Here is a 22,632-nt window from a genome sequence, read left to right on the forward strand (position 1 = left end):
AGAACTAGGGATGTCAACGTGTAGTCGACTACACAATTAACCTATAAGCCTGGACTTGGTTAATCCTATTAACTACGCGTGCGCGCACACACACACACACACCCTTGCTACTTCTGTAGCAAGGGAAGTGGGAGAAGCTGCCACCTCCACCCTCGGGGACTATCAAATAATTGTGTAGCCGCTAAGCTTTGAATTATACGATCATTCAGTTACTTGATATCTTAACATCCCTAGGAAGAATTACGTCACCTGCCACCTTCTCTGGCCCAACTGTGCCACCATGGACATCCTTAGGATTTAAGGGGCCTTACACAGTATTATGAAATTGGTGCCCCTATGCTCAATGGCAGCCAGGGTGGGGATGATATTTTAGAGTCATGATTTTATAATCTTCAGCAACACACCAATGAAATATTTGAAACTAAGGTCATATACACTAATACAGTAAATTCAGAAACATCATGGACCTGGTGTTGGCAAATGCCCTTAAACAGCATCATTACCACTTGATTGGCTCTTTCACAGGCTTTGTGTCTGCTAAGGCAGGTTTTCCCACTTTTGAGTTAACTAGATACTCTCTGGAGGAAGCAGAGCCTTAGAGCAGGGATAGGGAGAAATGGCAGAGTGGACTCTAAGGCCCAGTGGTCCCCCAAGTTTTCCAGTGCCCTATGCAGCTGTGTATACGGGTAGGAATAGCACAGCGTGCCGCCCTCCACCTCCTCCCCTAGCTGAACCCTGCCACCAACTACCTCCCTTGGCTTAGCTGCAAGTGCTAAACTAACAACTTGCTCCTGTACAGGAATCAGGTACCTAGGTAAGCCAGTGAAAGGAGGGAGGCTGGGCTGGGCCCTTCCTTTAACACACCCAGGACAATGAGATCAGACCAGCACGGCAGGGACTGAGACTCAGGGCTAGCTCTGGGTGCTCGCCCCCTCCGCTGACCGACCCCTCCAGGTCCCGGCCCCACCTGTCTGTCCCTGCTGCCCAAGATGCGCTCTGCTTAGTAGCAGCTGAGCTGGAGTCTGGGGCAGAGCTCTGCGGTGCTGGGCCCTCCCCTGCCTCTGCAGGTGCCTGGGAGCCCCAGGACGATGCTGAGGCGGGAGGGCGACCCGAGCGTGACGGCCCCGGGGCCGGTCCCAGCCGGCGGGGTCACGGCAGGGCACCGGACGGCCCGCGGCGCCCCAGACTCGCTGGAGAGGGCCGCCCACGCTGCGCCCTGCGCTGGAGCCCCGCCCCCTTCCCAGCGCGGGGCTTTCCCGTTCCACGGCGGGTGAGCTCACTCGGGCCTGCAGCCAATGAGGCGGCGGCCGGCCGAGCTGGGGAATTCCAGAGCCGTCGCCTCCTCCGCGGACTGCGGCTTTGGGGGAGCCAGCCCAGCACGGGGAGCCGAGCGCCGGGCCCCGCCATGCGGGACACCAGGGGACGGCAGCCGCGGCCGGAGGAGCTGGCTCTCCCGCGGGGTGAGGGGGCGGCGCTGCGGCCGGGGGGCGCTCCGGGCCGCCTGCCAGCGGTGGGCAGGGTCAGTGAGGAGGCCCGGGGGGACCCGTTAGGCCTGGGGCAGTGGCCCTGTGGGAGCGAGCGGGCGGCCCGGGGCATGCGGAAGCCGCGGGGGCGGTGCCGGAGGCTGGCGCTTAAGACCGCGACGGTAACTTTGTGGTCCCGCGCCGCCTCTCTCGTGTGAGCCTCGGGAACCTACAATCGCAGCCCGGTGCCGCCAGGCTGGCTCGGCTCCTCCGCCTAGTGCCCTGGACCCGTCCCCGTCCCCGTCCCCGGGCGCTGCCTCTTTGCGTCGGTGCTTGGCTGGGACTTTGGGGAAGTCTCTCCTTGCTGTCCAACCGCGGGGAGGAAGAGTGTTGTCTCCTGGGCCAGGGACTTGTGGGACTCAAGTTTTCTGGGATCTCCTTGAGCACCTGGCTGAGCCACCTGCTGATTTCCCTGCCAGGTGCTGTCCTGAGATGCAAAAGGGGGCGGGGCACCAGGCCGGTGGCTGATGGGGTAACGGTGTATCCTGTCTTTTTAGGTGCTGCCGTTCCAGATCCGGGCCTGGCCATGGCACATACCACGCAGGTCTCCAGTAAGGGAGCTGTGATCTCAGCTGAAGGTAATTCCCTCCCCCTTATAGCTAATAACACTTCTGCCTTGGCTAGCGCTCTCCATGGTCCGAGAATGGTACAGAAATGAGAGAATGAATCTATCCACCATTGCCCCCACTTTACAGATGAGTAAACTGAGGGACAGAGCGAGTTCAGGCCATGGGGGAGCGGATGGTAGCGTAAGTTAGTACCCAGGAGTCCAGGCTCCTGGACTTGTGCACATTTATGCCAGCTTTACAAACTCCCAATCCCATACCTGCACTCTCCTTCCACCCGGCCTCACTTGAGCCTATCTGTGGCTCCAGACAACTGATTCTGTGGGTGCTCTTCTGCCACAGGCCCCACCCTGCTCTCCTAAGGGGACTTGTGGAAAACACACATTTCATTCGGCCCTGCATTTCTATCCTGGTACCACTGCAGTAGGGCTGTGCTTTCAGGATTGTCCCTTGTGCAGTGCACTGGCTAAAGGAGTAGTTCTGCAGCCCGGCATGGTAGCTTCCACCCCCTAGTCTTCTCCTCAGCATTTGCTGCTCTGCTCTCTGCCTGCTGGGGGAACAGGCAACTCTTGCTGACTGAAGGTTCAGTTTGCACCTGTGTAACCCACACACCTGCTGAGCATGGTGCTCTGTCCCATGGAGTGGCACTGAGACCACTTACAGAGAGAAAGAATGAGCTTGCTCTACAGCCTTAGCTGAGAGCCAGCTGGTTTTTAGTTCCTGTGGTAGAGACTCATGCACTTAGCTTCAAAGGTCCCTGCTTTGGGCCCACTGGAGGGTGTCACACTTGCACTGCAGGCCCAGTGGTGCCAGCAGTCCCACAGGGTTCAAACTGCCATGTTGTTCCTATCTCTTAGGGATGTAAAAGAGTAGTCAAGTCATATTCCCTCCCCCCTTACTACTTCTGTATCAGAGGCAGCAAGTGTGTGTGTGTGTGTGTGTGTGTGTGTGTGTGTGTGTGTGTGTGTGTGTGTGTGTGTGTGTGTGTGTGTGTGTGTAAGGTGGGGAAGTAGGACCAGGTGCTGGGGAGAGCTGGCTTAAAAGCTGGCTACCCCCAGCACAGTCTCCCAGTGCGATTCTCTGCCTCCATTAGAGATAGCAGTACAAGGGCTGCTGCTGGAGCAGCCTCCATCTGTGGGGGATCCCAGTGAGACTTAGGATCCCCCCCAGACAGGAGCTGCTTCACTGCAGCAGCTTGTTGGAGGGAGAGTGGGGGAACAGGGCAGGGGTGTCCCCACTCCCCACTAGGACTGCCCTGCGGATGGGGTGTCTAGACCCGGCACAAGCCAGGACTGCTCAGTCGTGGTTTGCGCTGAGACCCAGGACCTACCCCGCTGCAGCTCTGCATTTTAAACGTAACAGGAGCCCGTCTTCCTGCGTGCCCGGTTCCTATTACATTTCAATTGCAGAGCCGCAGCAGGGGTAGCTCCTGGAGCACTCTCCCATATCGACTAATCATGTAGTCGATACGAATTGTATCGACTACACAGTTAGCCAATTGCCTGCCTCTTAACATCCTTAATCTCCCTCATGCCACGTGAAGTAGGAGCAGCCACCACGGTATCTTCAGCTGGGTGGGTAGCCACTTTTACCCGGCCCCTCTGGCATGAGGGAGGGGCTGGTTTGAGACGTCAACATTTAAGCATCTGCATTAGAAAAGCTCATGCTTTCTTTTTCCTTTACAGATCAATTAGGTGAGTGGACATTGGGCAGTGGGGGTACAGTGACCTCAGGTACGTACAAGTGCTCTAGGCCGGTGGCAGGCATGTGGCCCATTGGGGTTCTAGGTGTGGCTCACAAGAAATTTTGTTTAGTGTTGCCCCCGGTTCTGCAGGTTTTCATCTGTGCAGTTTTTTCCTACTTGTATTACCCTAGTGACACGCACAAGCCAGGGCACATGAAGTGAGGTCCGTGCTGAATGCACACAACACGGACTATAAACGAAGCATGCTCCCTCTGCATTTAAAGCGCTGCTACAGTTCCAGCAGCACCTTCTGCAAATTCTAGGTATGCCAGCACAGTTAGCGAAGCTACCCTATCCTGAGAGACCAGCTTGGTTACAACCATCTTGTGGCCCATTCACTAGCCTGGGTTGCCCATGGTTGCTCTGCAGCAAAGGGGAGAGGTAACATGCAAGCGTGGCAAGGCAAACCCTGCTATCATTCCCCTGCGCCCTCTCCTTGAAGCCCAATTCCAGGGCTTTAGCATTGGACCCAAAGAGCAGGTAAGGGAATACCTGGGAAATGGGGATACATACAAGTCAGTAGCTCCAATGGCACATCTCCTGCAGCATTCAGGGGACTCACTTGCACGCTTCCCAAATTATCCAGGTGCCTCGCAGCTGAGAAAGCAGCAAGAGCGAGCTTTGTACCACCCAAGATGAGAAAAGTGATCTCATGAGTTACCATGCCAGACATCCAGTTTCTACCATTAGGGAAACAGTGGGGCACCCTGGACTATGGGAAAGCATGCCTGGCCTTGACCTCTGCTCCTGGCTCCTCAGCCAACTTCCTTGCCACAGTATGATGTTTGTAGCCAAAAAGCTACTGCCTTGAGCAAATAGCAGCTCCGAGAGAAAGAAGGGGGCAGTTCTTACCCTGTCACAGGCTCTCTCTTTAAAGCAGGGCCTGCAATTAAGGAGGCTCTGTCAGCAACAGGGCTAGGACTTAAACAATTAGCTTAAAAAAGGGGGGGGGGGGAGAGTTAATGTCCCTTGAACAGAGGCTCCAACCTAATGGTAAAGCCAAGTGAAAACCAGTGTTCCCTGTGAGCTGCACACTTGTGCGGCTACTCAGATTCCAGTGTCACCCAGTTGATTAGCAGAGCACCCACAGCTAAGTTTGTGTGTTTACTGATGATGCACATTCACACACTGCAGTGCACAGAACAAAATGTATTCTGCACCTGGATGGAAAAGATTAGAGGGAACGCTGGTGGAAACTGGCATCATTCTCTTAGACCAATGCGTCTCCATAAGGCCTGGGCCAGATGCAGAGCTGAGCAGTTTACCTGAAAGCGTGACACACAATGCTGTGTTTGTGCAGGGACACTTATGTCTAGTTCTCCCTAGTTTAGCTGGCACGGATGGCAGCCATGTTCAAACTGAGGTCTGCACACAGTTGCACTGATGTCTCTAACCGGATAACATCATTGACTCCTAGGGCTGGAAGAGACCTCAGAGGTTACTGAGTCCAACCACCTGCTAAAAACAAGACTAACCACAACTAAATCATCCCAGGCAGAGCTTTGTCAAGACAGGTCTTAATGCCTTTAGGGCTGGAGATTCCACCACCTCCTTAGGGAACCTGTTCCAGTGCCTCACCACCCTCCTAGGGAAATAATTTTTCCTAATAGCCAACTGTCACAGGGTACATTGACCACTCCCACGCCTCCTGCCAGTAGTACTGGGAATTAGCTTGTATCTACCTGCTGCACATGTCCTGCTTGGCTTCCCTCTGGTGGGCGTCGGTGTCCTCATGTCATGCTCCGGCTCAGACCTGTGTCACTCTTGGACTGCACGGTCTTCTCCAGGACTCTGGCAGTGCCCACTCCAGTGTCTTTCAGCCCCCTTTGGGGCAAAGCAGGGGGGGGGGGGGGGGGAGACATGCTGTTTATCATTCTCTGCATTCTGGTATCCTCCCCTCATAGGGAACCCACAATTCCCCTAGACCCACCTTTGCCTCAGTGACCCACTGCCACTCTTCATCTAGCCCCTGCCTCAAGGGCAAGCTGCAGTCTGACTTGGCCACTCATCATAGGCAGAGGGGTGGACCTGCAGCCTTTGCCTATCCTGGCTACAGGATAGGCAACCCTGAGGTCTTGCTTCAGGCCCGGCAGCCTGGGAGTGAGGTCAGGCTAGTCGCATCCTAGCCTGTCCCAAGCCAGGTCCCTCCTGTTTCCCAGCTAGAGTCTCTCTTCCTCCCCCACTTGGAGCCCTTAATTATGTAGCCCTACCTGGGCCCTAATTGGCTACTATCTGCCACAGCTGTGGACTTTGCTCTCCGCCCTCTCCCAGGGCTGGTTTTTACCCTTAAAGGGCCAGTGCGGGGCAGACGCCCCATCACACCAACCTAAATCTCCCCCACTGCAATTTGAGACATTGCACCACATTCTGCCATCCATCACTACTGTGAACAGCCTCTCTCCCTCTTTGGAACCTCCCTTCAGGGAGTCAGAGGCTGCTCTCAGATCCCCCCTCACTCTTCTCTTCTGCAGACTAAACAAACCCAAATACCTCAGCCTCTCCTCATAGGTCATGTGCTCCAGCCCCACAATCATTTTCAATACCCTCCACTAGACTCTCTCCAATATGTCCACGTCCTTTCTATAGTGGGGGGCCCAGAACTGGATGCAATACTGCAGACGTGGCCTTACCAGTGATGAATAAAGCGGAATAATCACTACCCTAAATTTGCTGGCAATGCTCCTATTAATGCACCCCAATATACCATTAGCTTTCTTGGCTACAAGGGCGCACTGTTGACTCATACACAGCTTCTCATCCACTGGAATCTCCAGGACCTTCTCTGCCTAAATGCTGCTTAGCCAGTCGGTCCCCAGCCTGTAACAATGCTTGGGATTTTCCCGTCCCAAATGCAGGACTCTGCAGTTGTCCCTGTTGAAACTCATCAGATTTCTTTTGGCCCAGTCCTCCAATTTGTCTAGGTCACTCTGGACCTGATCTCTGCCCTCCAACATATCCACCTCTCCCCCTAGCTCAGTGTCATCTGCAAACTTGCTGAGGGTGCGATCCATCCCCTCATCCAGGGCATTAATAAAGATGTTGAACAAAACCAGCCATAGAACCGATCCTTGGGGCACTCCACCTGATACCAACTGCCAGCCAGACATCGAGACATTGAGCCTGGCAATCTAGCCAACTTTCTATCCACCTTACTGTCCATTTTTCCAATCCCTACTTCCTTAACTCACTGGCAAGAATACTGTGGGAGACTGTATCAAAAGCTTTGCTAAGGTCAAGGTATATCACGTCCACCGCCTTCCCTGTGTCCACAGAGCCTGTTACCTTGTCATAGAAGGCAATCAGATTGGTCAGGCAGGACTTGCCCTTGGTGAGTCCATGTTGACTATTCCCGATCACTTTCCTCTCTTCCAAGTGCTTCAAAATGGATTCCTTGAGGATCCCCTCCAGGATTTTTCTAGGCACTGAGGTGAGGCTCACTGGTCTGTAGTTTCCTGGATTGTCCTCCTTCCCTTTTTTAAAGACACGTACTACATTTGCCTTTTCCCAGTCATCTGGGGGTTCCCCTGATCTCCACGAGTTTTCAAAGATAATGGCTAAAGGCTCTGCAATGACATTTGCCAACTCCCTCAGCACCCTCCGATGCACTAGGTCCAGCCCCATGAATTTGTGTAAGTCCCACTTTTCTAAACAGTTCCTAACCTCCACTGAGGGCTGCCCACCTCCTCCCCGTGCTGTGCTGCCTAGTGCAGCAGTCTGGGAGCTGACCTTGTCTGTGAAGACGGGTAAAAATACTTTTTAGCCAAACTGGTGTGACAGTTCCATAGATGCCAAGGGCAAAAGGCAGCATGGAGGTTGTGTAGTGTGCTGTATACTACAGACCAGAGACTGCAAGGCATGCTAAAGCTGCTGGCAGATCCGACAGGCAGCTGCAGTGAGGGAGATATCTAGGTATTGGGATAACAGAGTGGGCAGGCCAGCCGACTGGCTACAGGACCTGGGGGCTAGGACTGTGGGCAGGCAGGCCTAGAGGGTAAGGCATCTGAGCTCTACAGGGCTGGGAGGGAGGGCCAATCAGGTGAGGTGCTGGGCATCAGTGCTGTGTGGGGAGTGGGCTGATCAGGTCAGATGCCTGCACTAGGGCTGTGGAGGAGGGTAGGCCCATCAGACAAGATGCCTGGGTGCCAAGGGTGCTGGGAGGGCAAGGCACCTGGATGCCAGGGCTGCACGCATGGGGAGATGGCTGAACACCAGAGCTGCAGGAGGTGAGGGGGCCCATCAGTTGAAGTGCCAGGATGGCTGGTGGGCCGATGGGGTGAGGCGCTTGGCCCCAGGGCTGTGGGAAGGGCGGGCCGATCGGGTGAGATGCCCACGTGCTGGGGCTGCAGGCAGGCTGACCTAATGCGTGAAGGGAGGACAGACGGGGAGATGCCTAGGCGGGTGCTGGGAAGATTCCCTGACAGCCGTGGAAAGTGACCGTTGTTACGCGTCAGTCGGGATGGGGTGTTGCGGAGAGACCCGCTCTCACTCAGACAGGAGTGAAGTCAGGGAAGCCCTGTGGCCGGGGGTACAGACTGTGGCCGGGGGTACAGACTGTGGCCGGGGGTACAGACTGCAGGGGGTAGCTCGATCCCTGTTGCTGGCTCTATCGAAGTGCTCTCAGAGCAGGGCAGCACCCTCCGTGCTGGCGTGGTTGGCCCAAGCCTTGCAGCGCCACTTGTTGCTTTTCAGGATCACCCAGATACCCCTCCCCTCACTCAAGCCTGCACACAGTCAGCCAAAGGGCAAAAACCTCCGAACCCGGCAGCCCTTGCCTGGAGATTTGCTGCCGCCTTGGCTTCAGGTGGCCCTGGAGTGGCGCATGGCTCCTCTCGGAGCGTCCCACTTCCCGCCCTCCCCCGGGGCTCTCTGAGGGTTGTGAGGATGGAGGTTGGCCCGTTGTGGCTCCCCAGCCTGCTTCTAGAGCAGCCAACTTTGTAACTGCAGAAAACTGAACTTGTCCCGCCCCCTGCTCCGAGGCCCTGCCCCGCTCACTCCATTTCCCCCTTTCCATCCCTTGCTCTTCCCCCTTCCCCCTCACTCACTTGCTCACGTTCACCGTGTTGGGGGGCAGGAGGTGGTGAGGCCTCCTGCAGAGGTGCAAACTCTGGGAAGTGGGGGTGTAGGAGAGGGTGAGGGTTGGGCCACGGTGTTTGGAGTGGGGGAGGGGGCTGCAGTGCTGGAGGGGTGCTGACTCCAGGAGGGAATCCAGGGTCTGAGCTGGGACAGAGGGGTGCAGGGAGGGGGTTTGGGGTGCGCGCGTCAGGCAGTTCTGGCTGGTGTGGTTCACGGGAGGCTCCGGGGGGTGCTGTTGTTGGGCAGCCCCTTAAATAGCAGCCGTGCTAACGCTGCCTCAGCGGCTGCTCTGTCTGCCATGACGCGTGGCCAGGGCGCACCAGGACAAAAGTGTTCCTGTTCTCTGGAATGTGGGAGGGGGAGGGAATTCCCCCCCCCCCCACTGTCTCTGTCTCCTGCCGCTGCTCCCTGGATGGACCGTGTCCCCAACTAGCCCAAATCCCAGCTGCCCCCGCTCCATGCCCCTGCTGTTTGCAATGACCCCCCACCCCCTCCTTCGTCTCCCTAGCCTGGCCTGCTGCCCAGACCCATTCCCGGGGCAAGCAGCAGTCTAATTTTAGCCCCCTGCTTCGGTGCAGCCCATTCATCCCTGGCAGACTGACCTGCTGGCTGTGGGGTCCCAAGAGAAGCTTGGTGCAGCATCCCCCACGGCTCGCCCTGGCTCCCTCTGCGTGTGGCCTGAAGGAAGCTGGGCCAGCTCCTCTCTGTGCTCCCACACCTGGCAGGGAGGGGGAGAGAGGCACACACTGCCTGCTCAGCAGGGAGCCCCTGGCCACCTGGCGCCTGCTGCCCAGGGTTAACCCTGCAGCCTCAGCCTGCAGTCCGCTGCCTTTCCCAGCCCCCTCTGCTGGGATCCACCCCCTGTCCACCCGGGGCTCCCCTGAGCTCCAGAGTGGGAGCTTCCTCCCCCCCCATCCCCATCAGTGCTGACCGGAGCTGCCAGGGTCCCTTTTCGACTGGACATTCCGGTCGAGACCCAGACCCTTGGCAGCCCTAGGCCAGCCCGTTCCCTGCCTCACCCTCTGGCTCTCCCTGTCCTGCAGACATCATCGAAGAGTTAATTAAGGAGGATGGATTCCAGCCAGAAGCCCTGCCCTTCCTCTCCAAGGCCGCTTCCAAGGGCACCGCCAAGCTGGTGCCCAGGGGCTCAAACCCAGCCGCCCCCACAGGGATGCTGAGGCTGGTGGAGCCTACACTGCAAGGTGGCTCGGCCTCCTTTGGCAGCGCCCGTCCCGCCGCGCCTCCCGTCCTGCCGCTGGACCCTCGGCCTCGCCTGCTCTCGCAGAGCCTCAGTGGCTTGCAGCTGACGCCCAGGCTGGTCCCCAGGGGGACGGCTCCCTCCCCTGCCAGCAGGCCCCCCTGGGCTGTGCCTACGCGCTCACTGAAGGAGCCGCTGGAAGACATGCTGGAGCCTCCCCAGCTGGTGATCACCGAGCAGCCGAAGCAGCGGGGGATGCGCTTCCGCTATGAGTGCGAAGGCAGGTCGGCCGGCAGCATCCTGGGCGAGAGCAGCACGGATGCCAACAAGACCCTGCCAGCCATCGAGGTGAGTGGGGCGGGGACGGGGCAGGGGCGGGTGTGACAGTTCCTCTCCACCCCTGACGCGAGCAGTGCTTGGCTCATGTTTTCAGACCTGCCCCATCCGTGGGACAGAACAGAGCAACCGACCCCAGCCCTGCACTCTGGGGGGGGACCTGTGCTTCAGGGGAACATGGAGTCCAGGGCAGCTGGGGGGCCTGGTGCCAATAGCAGCGAGTGACCCAGCGCCAGCCCAGCTCCGCTCCACCCTACCCCGGCGGCTCCCGGTGTTGCGTGGAGGAGGGGGTGGAAGCCAAAAAGAGGTGGGGCGGGCCATGGGGGGAGGGGCGAAAGGGGGGCCAGCTGGACTGCTTTCTGCTGCTGGTGCCAGACTCCCGCTAGTCCCCCAGGCTGCCTTGGCCCACGTGTCCCCCTGAAGCGCAGGGCCTGGGCCACTTGCCCCGGGCTGCCCTATGGAAGGGACTGCTCTGCGTGGACCTGGTCTGGGCTCCGGCAAACATACACCCATGGTAGTGCTGCCCGCCACACAGGAGAGGGAGGTACAGGAGGCTTGCCCCCTCCTCTCTCTCTCCCTGGCTCCTGGCACCCCACCGAGGTTGGTGGGTGGAAGAGGTACCCAGGGCCCTGGGTGCTCCTGCTAGGTTCCCATGCGGCAGTCACAGCCCCGGCAGCAGTGCTGGCACCGGAGGGCTTGGAAGGGTCCGGGGCTGCCAAACCCTGCCTCTCTGTGCACGGCCCTTGGTTCACCGCGTGGGCTCAGGGCTCTTGGTTACCCACGTGTGTTGCTGTTTCATGCGGCGGCAGTCAGGACCCAGCCTGGGCAGCCCGTTGGCTGCAGGGTCGCTCACCTGCCCCGGGGGAGAGGGGTGGGGAATTTACTGGGCAGGTTATTTACACACTGAACCCAGGGCTGGGTCTCCTGCCCCCCTGGCATGGCGGAGGCCTGGCACTGAGCGGGTGCCGTTTCCCCAGCTGCTGAACTGCCAGAAGATCCCCGAGGTGAAGGTGGTCGCCTGCCTGGTGTGGAAGGACTGGCCCCACCGCATCCACCCTCACAGCCTGGTGGGGAAAGACTGCAGCAACGGGCTCTGCGAGATCAGCCTGAGGCCCCAGGCCAACCCCAAGCACAGGTACAGGGCCCGCCTCAGCACATCTCCGGCAGGGGGTGGGGCAGGGCAGGTGTGACAGCTCCATGCTGGGCCGAGGCCAGGTTATGAGCTGGCAACTCACATGGGGATTCCCTCTAAAGGGCTTTGAGGAATGCGCCCGGGTGGTTTCCCCAGAATGCTCCTCCCGTGACCTCCCCTCCCCGCATGTGATCAATCCCCCGTGTCCCTTTGGGGCACAATGGGATGTCTGCAGCTACCTCAGCTGAGCCACCCCAAACCTCTCCTTTATTTCGACATCAGAACGGCCAGACTGGGTCAGCCCAAAGGTCCCTCTAGCCCAGTGTCCTGTCTGCCCACAGGGGTCAGGGCCGGGTGCCCCAGCGGGAACGGACAGATAATCACCAAGTGATCCCTCCCTGGTCGTCCATGCCCAACTTCTGGCAAACCGAGACTAGTGCGGGGGGCAAGAAACTGAGGCCCGTGGGCCACATGCAGCGGAGGCAGCTGGCACAGGGCCCTGGGCAGCTGGCATCACCCCTTTCAGTCCAGCCTCTGAGCTGCCCCCAGGGAGCGGGGCCGGGACCAATGTCCCCTCTGACCTTTTCCATCCATGTGCAGAATATTTTTTCGGTGCACTGAGGTGGTTGCCAATGTGCACCACCAGTAGAAACAAAAAAACCGCCCTGCAGTTGCTCTGCTAATCAGCTGGGTGTCGTTTGAACCTCTCCTGAGCGGCCACATGGGTGCTCAGCTACAAGGAACACTGGTTGGGACAGCCCTGGCGGGAGAAGCAAGCCCAGCTCCTCCGCAGCATGTTGAGCAGGGTCCCTCTTCCCCCGCCCGGGCCACCTCAGCTTCCCCATTGCCCGGGTGGCGTGGTTGCCACATCACCAGCCCCAGTGCTGTGGGCAGCACAGTTGGTGGCAGGGAGCAGATGGGCTTGAATAGGTGCAGGGGTTCCGGGGGGAGGGAGCAGGGGAAGTTGGATAGGAGGCCTGGGGAGGCAGTCGGGGGTGGGGAGCAGGAGGGATTGGGTGGGGGCAGGTGTTCCAGAGGGAGGGCAGTGGGGGATTGCATAAGGTCGGGAGCTGGCCCACATCTGGCTGTTTGGGGAGACACGGCCTCCCCAAGCCTTCCCTATCCAGTGCGCCCTACAATTTCCGTACCCAGAGGTGGCCCTCAGGCCAAAAAGTTTGCCCACCCCGAGGCTAGTGACACCATTCCTGCCTGTCTGCAGAAGGCCAGCACCCATCCTCCTGTGCCCCCAGCAGCTTGTGAACCTCATGCGACCAACAAAGCGTCTGCCATGGTTCTGGCCTGGTGACAGACTTAGAAGGACTGGTGTCGCCCAGCCCGCACCATGCAGAAAAACTGCCCCTAACCCAGCAGTTCGCATCCAGGGCTCCAGAGCCCCCCGGGGGGGCCATGAGCAGGTTCCAGGGAGCCTGCCAAGTAGGGCCAGTCTTAGACTAGCTGGGACTCCGCACAGAGAGCCAAAGCGCCTGTGCATGGGCCAGAAGCCTGGGGCCCTGAGCCTCGCCACCAGGACTGAAGCTGAATCCTCAGCAACATCACTTCACGGGGCCCCTTTGGCCGGAAGGGGGGGGACCTGGACGGCTACAGAGCATCTCCCTGTCTCTGTCAAGGTGCAGGCCGTCCCCTAGCAGGCCTGGAAGGCTCTGGGCACCGTAATGAGAGCCTAAGAGAAGCAGCATTACACCAAGCCCCCAGGCAGCGTGCCCTGGAAGCTGGGCATGTGAGCAGCTGCTCAGGGGAGATTCCAGTCCTGCCCAGCTGATTAGCAGAGCACCCACAGTGAGGGTTGTTTTATCACTCCGGCCTTGGTGCACATAAAATTATTCTGCACACGGATGGAAAAATCTGGACATGGCTGGAAAAGTTCAGAGTCGCCAACCTTTCTAAGCACAATTTGTCAGACCGGGACCTACCTCAAACCAAGTACCCCTGCCCCTCCCCTTCTCTGAGGCCCTGCCCCGCCCCTTTGCTGAGGCCCCGCCCTCTTTACTCTGTGAAGATGGGGTACAGGAGAAGGGGACAGAGTGACATAAGTGCCCCCCTGCCTCGGTCTCCCCCACTCTGCACAACAAGCAGGAGGCTCCCGGGGTGGGAGGGACACAGTTCTGAGGCTCTGGGCAGGAGCAGCAAGCAGTGGGGGGAGGGGCAGTTGAAGTGCCAGCACCTGACAGCCTCCCAGCCACACTAGTCAGGATCACCTGTCAGAGGCTCCAGGATCGACCAGTCGATCTTGATGGACGGGTTGGTGACCACTGGATCAGAGGGAACGTTGCCCCCGACCCCGGCGGAAGGGTTGCTCTGTCTGAAAGGGGGTGATGCCGAAGCCTGGGGTTCCACGTGGCAGGTCTTCCTGTGCAGAAGTGGGGTTCCCCTCGTGGCCCATGGCAAAGCCTTGGGTGGGCCATGGTGGCCGGCCTCAGCCCCGGCCCCAGCCTTACCCACAGCATCTCCGACGCATCTCCTCTGGTTCCCGGCAGTTTTAACAACCTTGGCATCCAGTGTGTGAAGAAGAAGGAGATTGAAGCAGCCATAGAAAAGAAGCTGCAGCTGGGGATTGATCCATTTAAAGGTGCGTGGCCCCAGCGAGCCCTGGTCCCCCTCCCATCCCTTCTGGGCCCCCACCGCGGCCGCCCAGCCAGGCAGCACCATTGAGGAGTGAGAAGGTCAGGTATTGGAGCAGGGTGGGATGGCGTGTCACCTCGGGAACTGTGGCGACCGCTGTGCCCCTTAGCCCCCCAGCTGAGCTGGCCTTTCCTAGGCGCTGCTGGGGAGTCACAGCCTCTTCAGGCCCTGGGATCCCCCAGCACCCCCCCAAACTGAGTTCAGGGCCCTCCTTTGGATCCATGGGGCCTCACACCAGGGCTGGGCAAAAGGGCCTCTGCGGGCTGGATCCGGCCTGGCAAGCGGGTGGATCCGGCCCGTGGAGGCCCTGCTGCTCCACTGCCCCCAGGCCTTAATTGGCTGGGGGTGGGGGGGACGCACAAAGCCTCCTCCTGCCCTGCCAGGAGCACGTGGCGCTTTGAAGCTGCTCGCAGGGCGGGGGGAGAGTGGAGGAGGCTTCAAGCACTCCCCCAGGCCAATCAGAACCGGGGGGGGGGGAGCTGCGTGAAGCTTCCTCCGTGCTCCCCCACCCCCATCATGGTGTGGGGGTGGGGTAGCCCCACCTTTTCTTGTTTAGGCCCCGCCCCTTCCCATTTAGGCCCCGCCCTTTCTGGGGTGGCCCGGGGCTGCTTCAAAAATTTTTGAAGTGGCCCCCGGGCAAACATTATTGCCCACCCCGCCTTACGCAGTACTATTCAACTGGTGCCGCGATGCCCAACAGCAGGCGGGGGGCAACTCTTTAGAGCTGTGATTTTATCCTCTTCAGCAGCACGCTACGGAAGTCGTTTTAAAGCAGATTTCCAAGGGAGGTCCTGGTCACTAACACAGGAAACTCAGAAACTGACAGTCTGTCCCTGCGGTAGACGAGTGCCCATCAAACGGCTTCGTTACCACTCGAATGGCTCTTCGCAGGGTCACTGGGTGCTAATAGGGCTGGCAGGCTTCGTCCCGGCGGTGTGGGGCCAGGCTGGGCCGGATCTCCGAGATGCTCTGCTGTAAGAATGGCCTGGCCTGGGGCAGCGTGGGGCAGTGCCCTGGGGGGCTTTCCAAACTCGACAGGGAGCCTCTGGGCGCTGAACGCTCTGCTCCCCCTCTGCAGCTGGCTCCTTGAAGAACCACCAGGAGGTGGACATGAACGTGGTGCGGATCTGCTTCCAGGCCTCGTACCAGGAGCCCTCGGGACAGACCCGGCAACTCAGCCCCGTCCTCTCCGAGCCCATCTTCGACAAGAGTAGGTGCTGGGGCTGGGGCAGGGGAGGGCCTGGCAGGGCAGAACAACCAAGGAGGCCCTGGGGGGAGGCCTGAGGTGGGAACGTGGCTGAGCCCACTTATCCTGGCGTGCCAAAGTGCTGGGCAGAGCCCAGGGTCAGCTCTGCAGTCCTCTCCCTGCACCTCTGGACACCTGGCCTAGGCTGGAGACCGCGATGAGGGGAGATTCAGAGGGAAAATGAGAGTTCTTTGGGGCAAGGCTGGTATTTCAGCGGTGCCATGCTACGGGTGGGCAGCCCTGTGCTGGGCGGGTTCTTTGGGGCACGGCTGGTCCTGAGCGGTGCCAGGCTTATTGTTCCCCTTTATTCAGCTCTGGTGAGGCCATATCTGGAGTATTGTGTCCAGTTCTGGGCCCCCACTACAGAAAGGATGTGGACACATTGGAGAGGGTCCAGCAGAGGGCGACCAAAATGATTAGGGGGCTGGAGCACATGACTTATGAGGAGAGGCTGAGGGATTTGGGTCTGTTTAGTCTGCAGAAGCAAAGAGTGAGGGGGGATTTGAGAGCAGCCTTCAACTTCCTGAAGGGAGGTTCCTAAGAGGATGGAAAGAGGCTGTTCTCAGTAGTGACAGATGGCAGAACAAGGAGCAATGGTCTCAAGTTGTGGTGGGAGAAGTCCAGGTTGGATATTAGGAAAAACTATTTCCCTAGGAGGGTGGTGAAGCACTGGGCTGGGTTCCCTAGGGAAGTAGTGGAGTCTCCATCCCTAGAGGTGTTTAAGTCTCGGCTTGACAAAGCCCTGGCCGGGTTGATTGAGTCCTGCCTGGGGCAAGGGGCTGGACTTGATGCCCTTCTGAGGTCTCTTCCAGCTCTATGGTTCTATGCTGTGTCTGGGCAGCCCTGTGCCGGGCGGGTTCTTTGGGGCAGGGCTGGTCCTGCAGCGGTGCCAGGCCTGGTTCTCTGTGGACAAGTAGGAAGGGATGGGGAGAGTTCACACTGGGAGCGGGCTCTGCGGACCGGCTGAGAGAGATGGTGAGCGCTATGTCTTACCCGATTGGTAGGCTCTTGTCCTGGTGGCCAGTGGGCCTGGCCTTCTCTTGTCGCCCTTGCAGACGAGAGTTCTTGGGGAGATTTGCACGAGCAGGGAGCGGCTTGCAAGCCAGCGTGTGAGCGGCCGCCGGCCTACGCGCTGCTGTGCAGCAATGCTTGGTGCTTGGAGGAATGGCCACTCCCCTCCTGTGTGCCATGGGCCCCGCACTGCTAACGGCTGAGGGAGGCATTCGGAGTAGGCTGGCAGTGCCAGGAAGCTCCAGGTGGCTGTGGAGAGCAGCACAGTGGGCCTGTAGAGATGGCTGCAGACTTGTGACTGGCCCAGCTTCCTGGTTGTCCAGCAGCAGAGCCAGCTGCGTTCCCTGGCCCAGGGCGCCCCCACCTTGCCCCAAAGCTGACGTCACCCAGGTCAGGGTCCTTCATGGCAGCCAGCCTTCCGGGAGGGGCGGGGGGAGGCTGGTTCCTGGATGCCAGCTGGATCCACCTGGCTGGGGAAGGACGGAGCAGGGCAGGGTCTGTGCCGTGGCTGAACTGAGCTGTGGCTGTGCAGAATCCACCAACACGTCGGAGCTGAGGATCTGCCGGATGAACAAGGAGTGCGGGCCCTGCACGGGTGGGGAGGAGCTCTATCTGCTCTGCGACAAAGTCCAGAAAGGTAATGGAGGGGAGGGGCAGCCCCACGGAACAGGGGGTGGGAGCGAGGGGGGTCTGGGGCCCTGCTGGAATGGGACAGGAGGCGGCCGAGCTGGTAGACAGGGAGGGACTGGATGGCTCTGATGGGGCAAATGGGCTAGTGGCGGAGCCCTGCAAGACACAGAGGAGGTGGGAGGTGCTGACGGGCGAGGGGGGCGCCGTGCTCAGAGGTTTGTAGAACTCTGGGCCAGGAGGGACCATTAGCTTAACTCAGCAGGGCCGGCACCGTGCAGGCTGTTGCAGTGCACACGGCTGCCCTGCGCCGAGCCCAGGCACAGGCCTGTCCCAGGGCACATGCCAAATATGCAGCTCCAGAGGCCACCCAAACATTTGGGGTACCACATTTTCAGACGCCCCTACCCAGGCACGTATGCTTGTTTGCCTGAGGAGGGCATGGACTAGCTCTGCTGGTTCCTCTCTGGCCTTTCCCCACGGCTTCTCCTGACCCCTCCTCCACGTGTCCCCTCAGCCCGCTAGCGGGGGCTCCCTGCCACCAGACTGGAGCCCCCAGCCTCTGCAGCTCCCTTCCAGCCCCAGGGGAGCCCTTGAGTCCCTGTAAGCTGTGGGGGAGGGGAGAAGGAGGACGGAGGGAAGCCCCAGGCCCCCAGCAGTAGCCTCGTGGTAGGGGAGGAAGCACCAGGCCCCTAGCTAAAGCTGTGTCGGGGGGGCTCAGTTGTGTAGGGCCCCATAACTTGTAAGGACAGCCCTGCCCAAGGCCCTAGTAACACCCTTGGGTACTGTGCTGCTGAGTGCACGGGCAGAGGGCTGGGAGGCCCCGGTGCCTGGGCCCCTGCTATGGCAGGGAGTTGATCAGAGGGGCTGTGGCCAGCTCATCCACTTCCACTGGCTGGGAAAGGCAAAACCCTGCCCGGGGGGAGGATTCCTGCCCTGCACACCTGGAGGTCAGCAAGACCTTGAGTAAGTTTGTGAGGCCCAGCAGCCCGGCAGGCGATTCTTGGAGCTACCGCACTCTGTGGGCCTGGGGGGTCCTCCCACCGCAGTGGTCCCCGGCTCCTCCCACCCAGCCTGGTTCCCTGGGGCACCCCTTGCCGGCCGGTCGGCTCCCCAGCCCTCACCCTGTATCCCATGCAGAGGACATCGCTGTGGTCTTCCGGAAGGACGGGTGGGAGAGCAAAGCGGACTTCTCGCAGGCCGACGTGCACCGGCAGATCGCCATCGTCTTCAAGACGCCCCCGTACCAGCACCTGGACATCCTGGAGCCGGTGGAGGTGGAGGTGTATCTGCAGCGCCTGACGGACAGCGTCCGTAGCGAGCCCTTCCACTTCACCTACCTGCCCAAGGACCCCGGTAAGGCCTGCCCCACAGAGCCCAGCCTTGCTGCTCACAGCCCTGGGGAAGGGCCCAGAGCAGCTCCCTCTGTTTACAGCCCCTTGCGGGGCGGAGGGGGACCGGGGAAGGAAAGGTCAGGGAAGGCCCAGTGCATCCCCTCATGGAAACCAAGTGCAGCCCCTGCTAGTCACAGCCCATAGGGAATACGGGGAGGGACCCAGAACAGCCCCAGTGGACACAGCCATATCAGAGGGGTTGTGGGGGGCATGGAGGCCCCAGAGCGATAGGGGGTCAGGGGAGCTCAGAGGAGCCCCAATGGACACAGCTCCGTGGGGTGGAGCAGGCCACATGCCCACTGGTGCCAGGCAGTTTCAGGAGGGGTTTGTGGCCGTTTCCTGGGGTTCAGGGCTTGCCCATCTCCGCCTCCCCCTCCACAGACGCGTACGGGGTGGACGTGAAGAGGAAACGGGGGATCCCTGATGTCCTGGAGGAGCTCTCAGCATCGGGTGAGCACGCAGGCCTCAGCCCCGGGCCGGCTGGGGACTGGGGCTGGGGCTGGCCTGGGTCGGGCGCCTGGAAAGAATCGCTTGGCTCCTGGTCTGGCTCTGCGCATGCCAGGGATGGCTGAAGACTCCAGCTTGGGCGCTGGGCTTTCTGGTGCCATTGGCTGCGGGGCTGGGCTCCCAGTTGGGACTGGCCAGCTGGTGGCGTCACTCCCCTCAGCGTCTCCCATCTCCAGAATGGCACCGGGCATCTCGCTCCCGAGCAGAGCTCTGGAAAGGGCTGTGGGGCCTCCCACCTGCCGCACCCGGAGCTGAGCCTTGGCGGTCGCTGCTATCCCCATCCCCTCTCAGCGTGACAGCCCACCCCCATCCATTGCACTCAGCGTGACGGCCCACCCCCCCCCCCCCAGCCACCCTGCTCAGTGACGGCCCACCCCCCCAGCCACCCTGCTCAGTGACAGCCCACCCCCATCCATTGCACTCAGCGTGACGGCCCACCCCCCAGCCACCCTGCTCAGTGACAGCCCACCCCCATCCATTGCACTCAGCGTGACGGCCCACCCCCCCCCAGCCACCCTGCTCAGTGACGGCCCACCCCCCCCCCCCAGCCACCCTGCTCAGTGACAGCCCACCCCCATCCATTGCACTCAGCGTGACGGCCCACCCCCCCCCCCCCAGCCACCCTGCTCAGTGACAGCCCACCCCCATCCATTGCACTCAGCGTGACGGCCCACCCCCCCCCCAGCCACCCTGCTCAGTGACAGCCCACCCCCATCCATTGCACTCAGCGTGACGGCCCACCCCCCCCCAGCCACCCTGCTCAGTGACAGCCCACCCCCATCCATTGCACTCAGCGTGACGGCCCACCCCCCCCCAGCCTCCCCCCACCCCCCCAGCCACCCTGCTCAGTGACAGCCCACCCCCCCCAGCCCCCACCCCCCCCAGCCAGCCCCACCCCCACCCCCCCAGCCACCCTGCTCAGTGACAGCCCACCCCCATCCATTGCACTCAGCGTGACAGCCCACCCCCCCAGCCACCCTGCTCAGTGACAGCCCACCCCCATCCATTGCACTCAGCGTGACGGCCCACCCCCCAGCCACCCTGCTCAGTGACAGCCCACCCCCATCCATTGCACTCAGCGTGACAGCCAACTCCCCCATCCACGCCATTCAGCGTGATGCCCTAGCCCCCCCTCCATCCATGCCGTTCAGTGTGATGGTTGATCCCCCTGCCATCCAACCTGATCACCACGATGGCCAACACTGCCCCCCGTCCAACCACCGATAACCCTCAACCAACCAATTCAGTGTGACAGCTGGTTCCCCACCCCCAAGCCACTCGGCACAACATCCCCATCCAACAATATCAGTGTGAGGGCCGACCACATCCATCCAGCCCACTCAGTGTGATGGGCGACCCCCCAGCCATCCGCTCATTGTGACGGCCATTCCCCTCATCCAACACGCTGAGAGTGAAGGTCCATTTCCCTTCCCAGCCAACCCGCTCACTGTGACCATCGATTCCCCGCATCCAACCCGCTCCGCATGATGGTTGATCCCTCCCCATCCAATCTGCTCAGCGTGATGGTCTCCCCCTCCATCCAACATACTCAGCGTGATGGCCAACCCCCCGATCCAATCTGCTCAGCTTGACGTTTGATCCCCCCCCATATACCCCATGTAGCATGATGTTCTACCCTCCCCCCCGCACCCATCCCACTCAGTAGGATGCCGATACCACCTCCCATCCAACCCGCTCACTGTGGTGGTTGATCCCCCACCCTCCTCCAACCCGCTCAGCATGATGGGTCATCCTGCCCCCATCCATCGCTCTGGGTGTGACAGCTGGGAGTGCAGCCTTCAGGCCCCTGTAGTTCAAGGGGACAGGGGAATCAGTTTTTGGTTCCTCTGGATGTCCATTGTGGGTCCAGGCTGTGCCTGTGCCAGGACTGTGAGGTGCCTTCTCTGATCATCCCTCAGACCCTCATGGGATTGAAGCCAAGAAGAGGAAGAAGAAGCCCGGTTACATGGACCATTTAATCACCCCCCAGGGAACAGGTCAGTGTTGTGGGTCAGGACATGGATTAGCATGTGGTTGCCCGGTGACCCTGTGCAGTGACCCCTCCACACACAGTGTGTTTGTCTGGGGGGTGCTATGGGAGGGGACCAGGCCGGAGCTCAGTGGTGCTCTGACCCCTCCACACTGGATGGGGAGAAGTGGGGGGCTGAGGAGGCGATCTGGGGGGGTGCAATGATTCCCACACATGGGGGGAAGCCCCTTTTCATGGGATGGCCATGGCTCCCAATTCCCAGGGCAGCCGATGGGAGCTGGGGTGCTCTGTCCCGAGAAGTCGCCCCAAAACATGCTGTGCTATGGAGCCCCCAAGGCACTGGCCTCTGCCTCCCGGCCTGCTGCCCTACAACCCAGCTGATCTGGTCCATCTCCAGTGCCAAGGCTGACTGAGCCTGTCATGTTCTGATTGCAGAGGAAGGCTTTGCCCTCCACCCCAACCTGGATCACATCACACTGCCTGAACCCTTCGATTTGTACCTGGGCCAAGACTATGCCTCCTACAGCTGCCTGAACCAGAGGGACGTGCTGCCTGCCACCTGCCCTGCCATGGAGCTGCCAGCCTGCCTTGGCCCAGAGTTCCTGTTGGATGCCTATAGCCCAGTGCAGAGCAGCCCTGCCCCATTCCTGGCACCTGGGGACAGTGCTACGGGGGACGTCGAGGGTACGGCCAGTCTGGTGGGAAGTAACATGTTCCCCAGTCACTTCAAGGAGGCCTACGAGCGGGCGGAGCTGGGCACGATGCTGGGAGACGTGTGAGGAGCAGCCAAGCCTTGTTTCAGACCTGTCCTGGCAGGGAGCCCCTTGCTCTGGCTGGGCCGGGCACTCTGCTTGTGGAAGGGACTGCTTGTTCCTCCAGAAGACCAACTGAGATCTGGGGGAGTGGAGAGAATGAGAGCACAGAGACTGGGGGTGTGGCTGCCTGGGAAGGCTCCACCCACACCTGGCGCCTGTCTACTTCCACCTCCTCGCAGTCCCCTCGCTGTCGGCACAGTCACTCTGCAGTTCCACTCTCTGAACTCCCTCCTCCCCCCTGGAGCTGGCTGGCTGGGGCAGAGTCTGGCCCGAGGGGCTCTGCAGGGGCACCTTGTCCATGGCTACACAGCTGCGAGGTTCATTTGCTTTGCACTATATTTATAGGGGTTAGTCATATGCACCAGTGCCCTGCCACAAAGGAGGCCACTTCTGGACAAAGGCTGAGTACGGGGTCCATGCAGTCACTGGCCCCCAAATCCTGGCCAGGCAGGGCTGAAGAAATGTAAGGGCTCCTCCTGCTCCCATTGTAGCAGATGGCCAGGCGCCCTTGGCTGGAGTGTGAATTGGGCCATTGGCTTTGCTGCAGATACAGGCGTGGCTCTCAGAGCTTCGTGAAGGCCATGCCTCGTGCAGGCTGGATGCCTCCTCTGCCCCCTCTGACTTGAGGCGGGTGGGACTAGAGCACCGGCTCCTACCTGGCGACTGGTCCAGCCCCACTGGGGAACAGGGAGCCAGCCTCCTGCTGCTTTGTGGCCCCGGTTGGTCACTCACCTCTTGGTGCCTGTATCCCTGGCTGTAAATGAGAGCAGTTCCGCTGCCCCACTGGCCAGGTGCGTTGTGATGGATACAATAAAACCAGTACAAACACA

The 22,632-nt window shown here is 60.3% G+C and overlaps 1 protein-coding gene across 1 annotated transcript; it reads left to right on the forward strand.

Annotated features, from left to right (window-relative positions):
• The first annotated feature begins 1,390 nt into the window (after nt 1-1,390).
• On the forward strand, nt 1,391-22,632 carry RELB (RELB proto-oncogene, NF-kB subunit). The gene is made up of 12 exons (XM_075914385.2): nt 1,391-1,460; nt 2,021-2,101; nt 3,775-3,822; nt 9,950-10,452; nt 11,418-11,575; nt 14,068-14,159; nt 15,291-15,422; nt 17,002-17,106; nt 18,237-18,452; nt 18,872-18,940; nt 20,917-20,994; nt 21,423-22,632. The coding sequence occupies exons 1-12, from the start codon at nt 1,406-1,408 to the stop codon at nt 21,764-21,766; spliced, it is 1,881 nt and encodes a 626-aa protein (XP_075770500.2). The 5' UTR covers nt 1,391-1,405; the 3' UTR covers nt 21,767-22,632.

This window comes from Pelodiscus sinensis, chromosome 18 (assembly GCF_052426305.1).
Source record: "Pelodiscus sinensis isolate ZL-2025 chromosome 18, ASM5242630v1, whole genome shotgun sequence".
NCBI lineage: Eukaryota > Metazoa > Chordata > Testudines > Trionychidae > Pelodiscus > Pelodiscus sinensis.

Coding starts and splice junctions, on each gene's coding strand:
- RELB (XM_075914385.2), top strand. CDS start 1,406: ATGCGGGACACCAGGGGACGGCAGCCGCGGCCGGAGGAGCTGGCTCTC. Junction 14,160..15,290: donor GGGGATTGATCCATTTAAAG/GTGCGTGGCCCC, acceptor CCCCCTCTGCAG/CTGGCTCCTTGAAGAACCAC. Junction 17,107..18,236: donor CTGCGACAAAGTCCAGAAAG/GTAATGGAGGGG, acceptor TATCCCATGCAG/AGGACATCGCTGTGGTCTTC.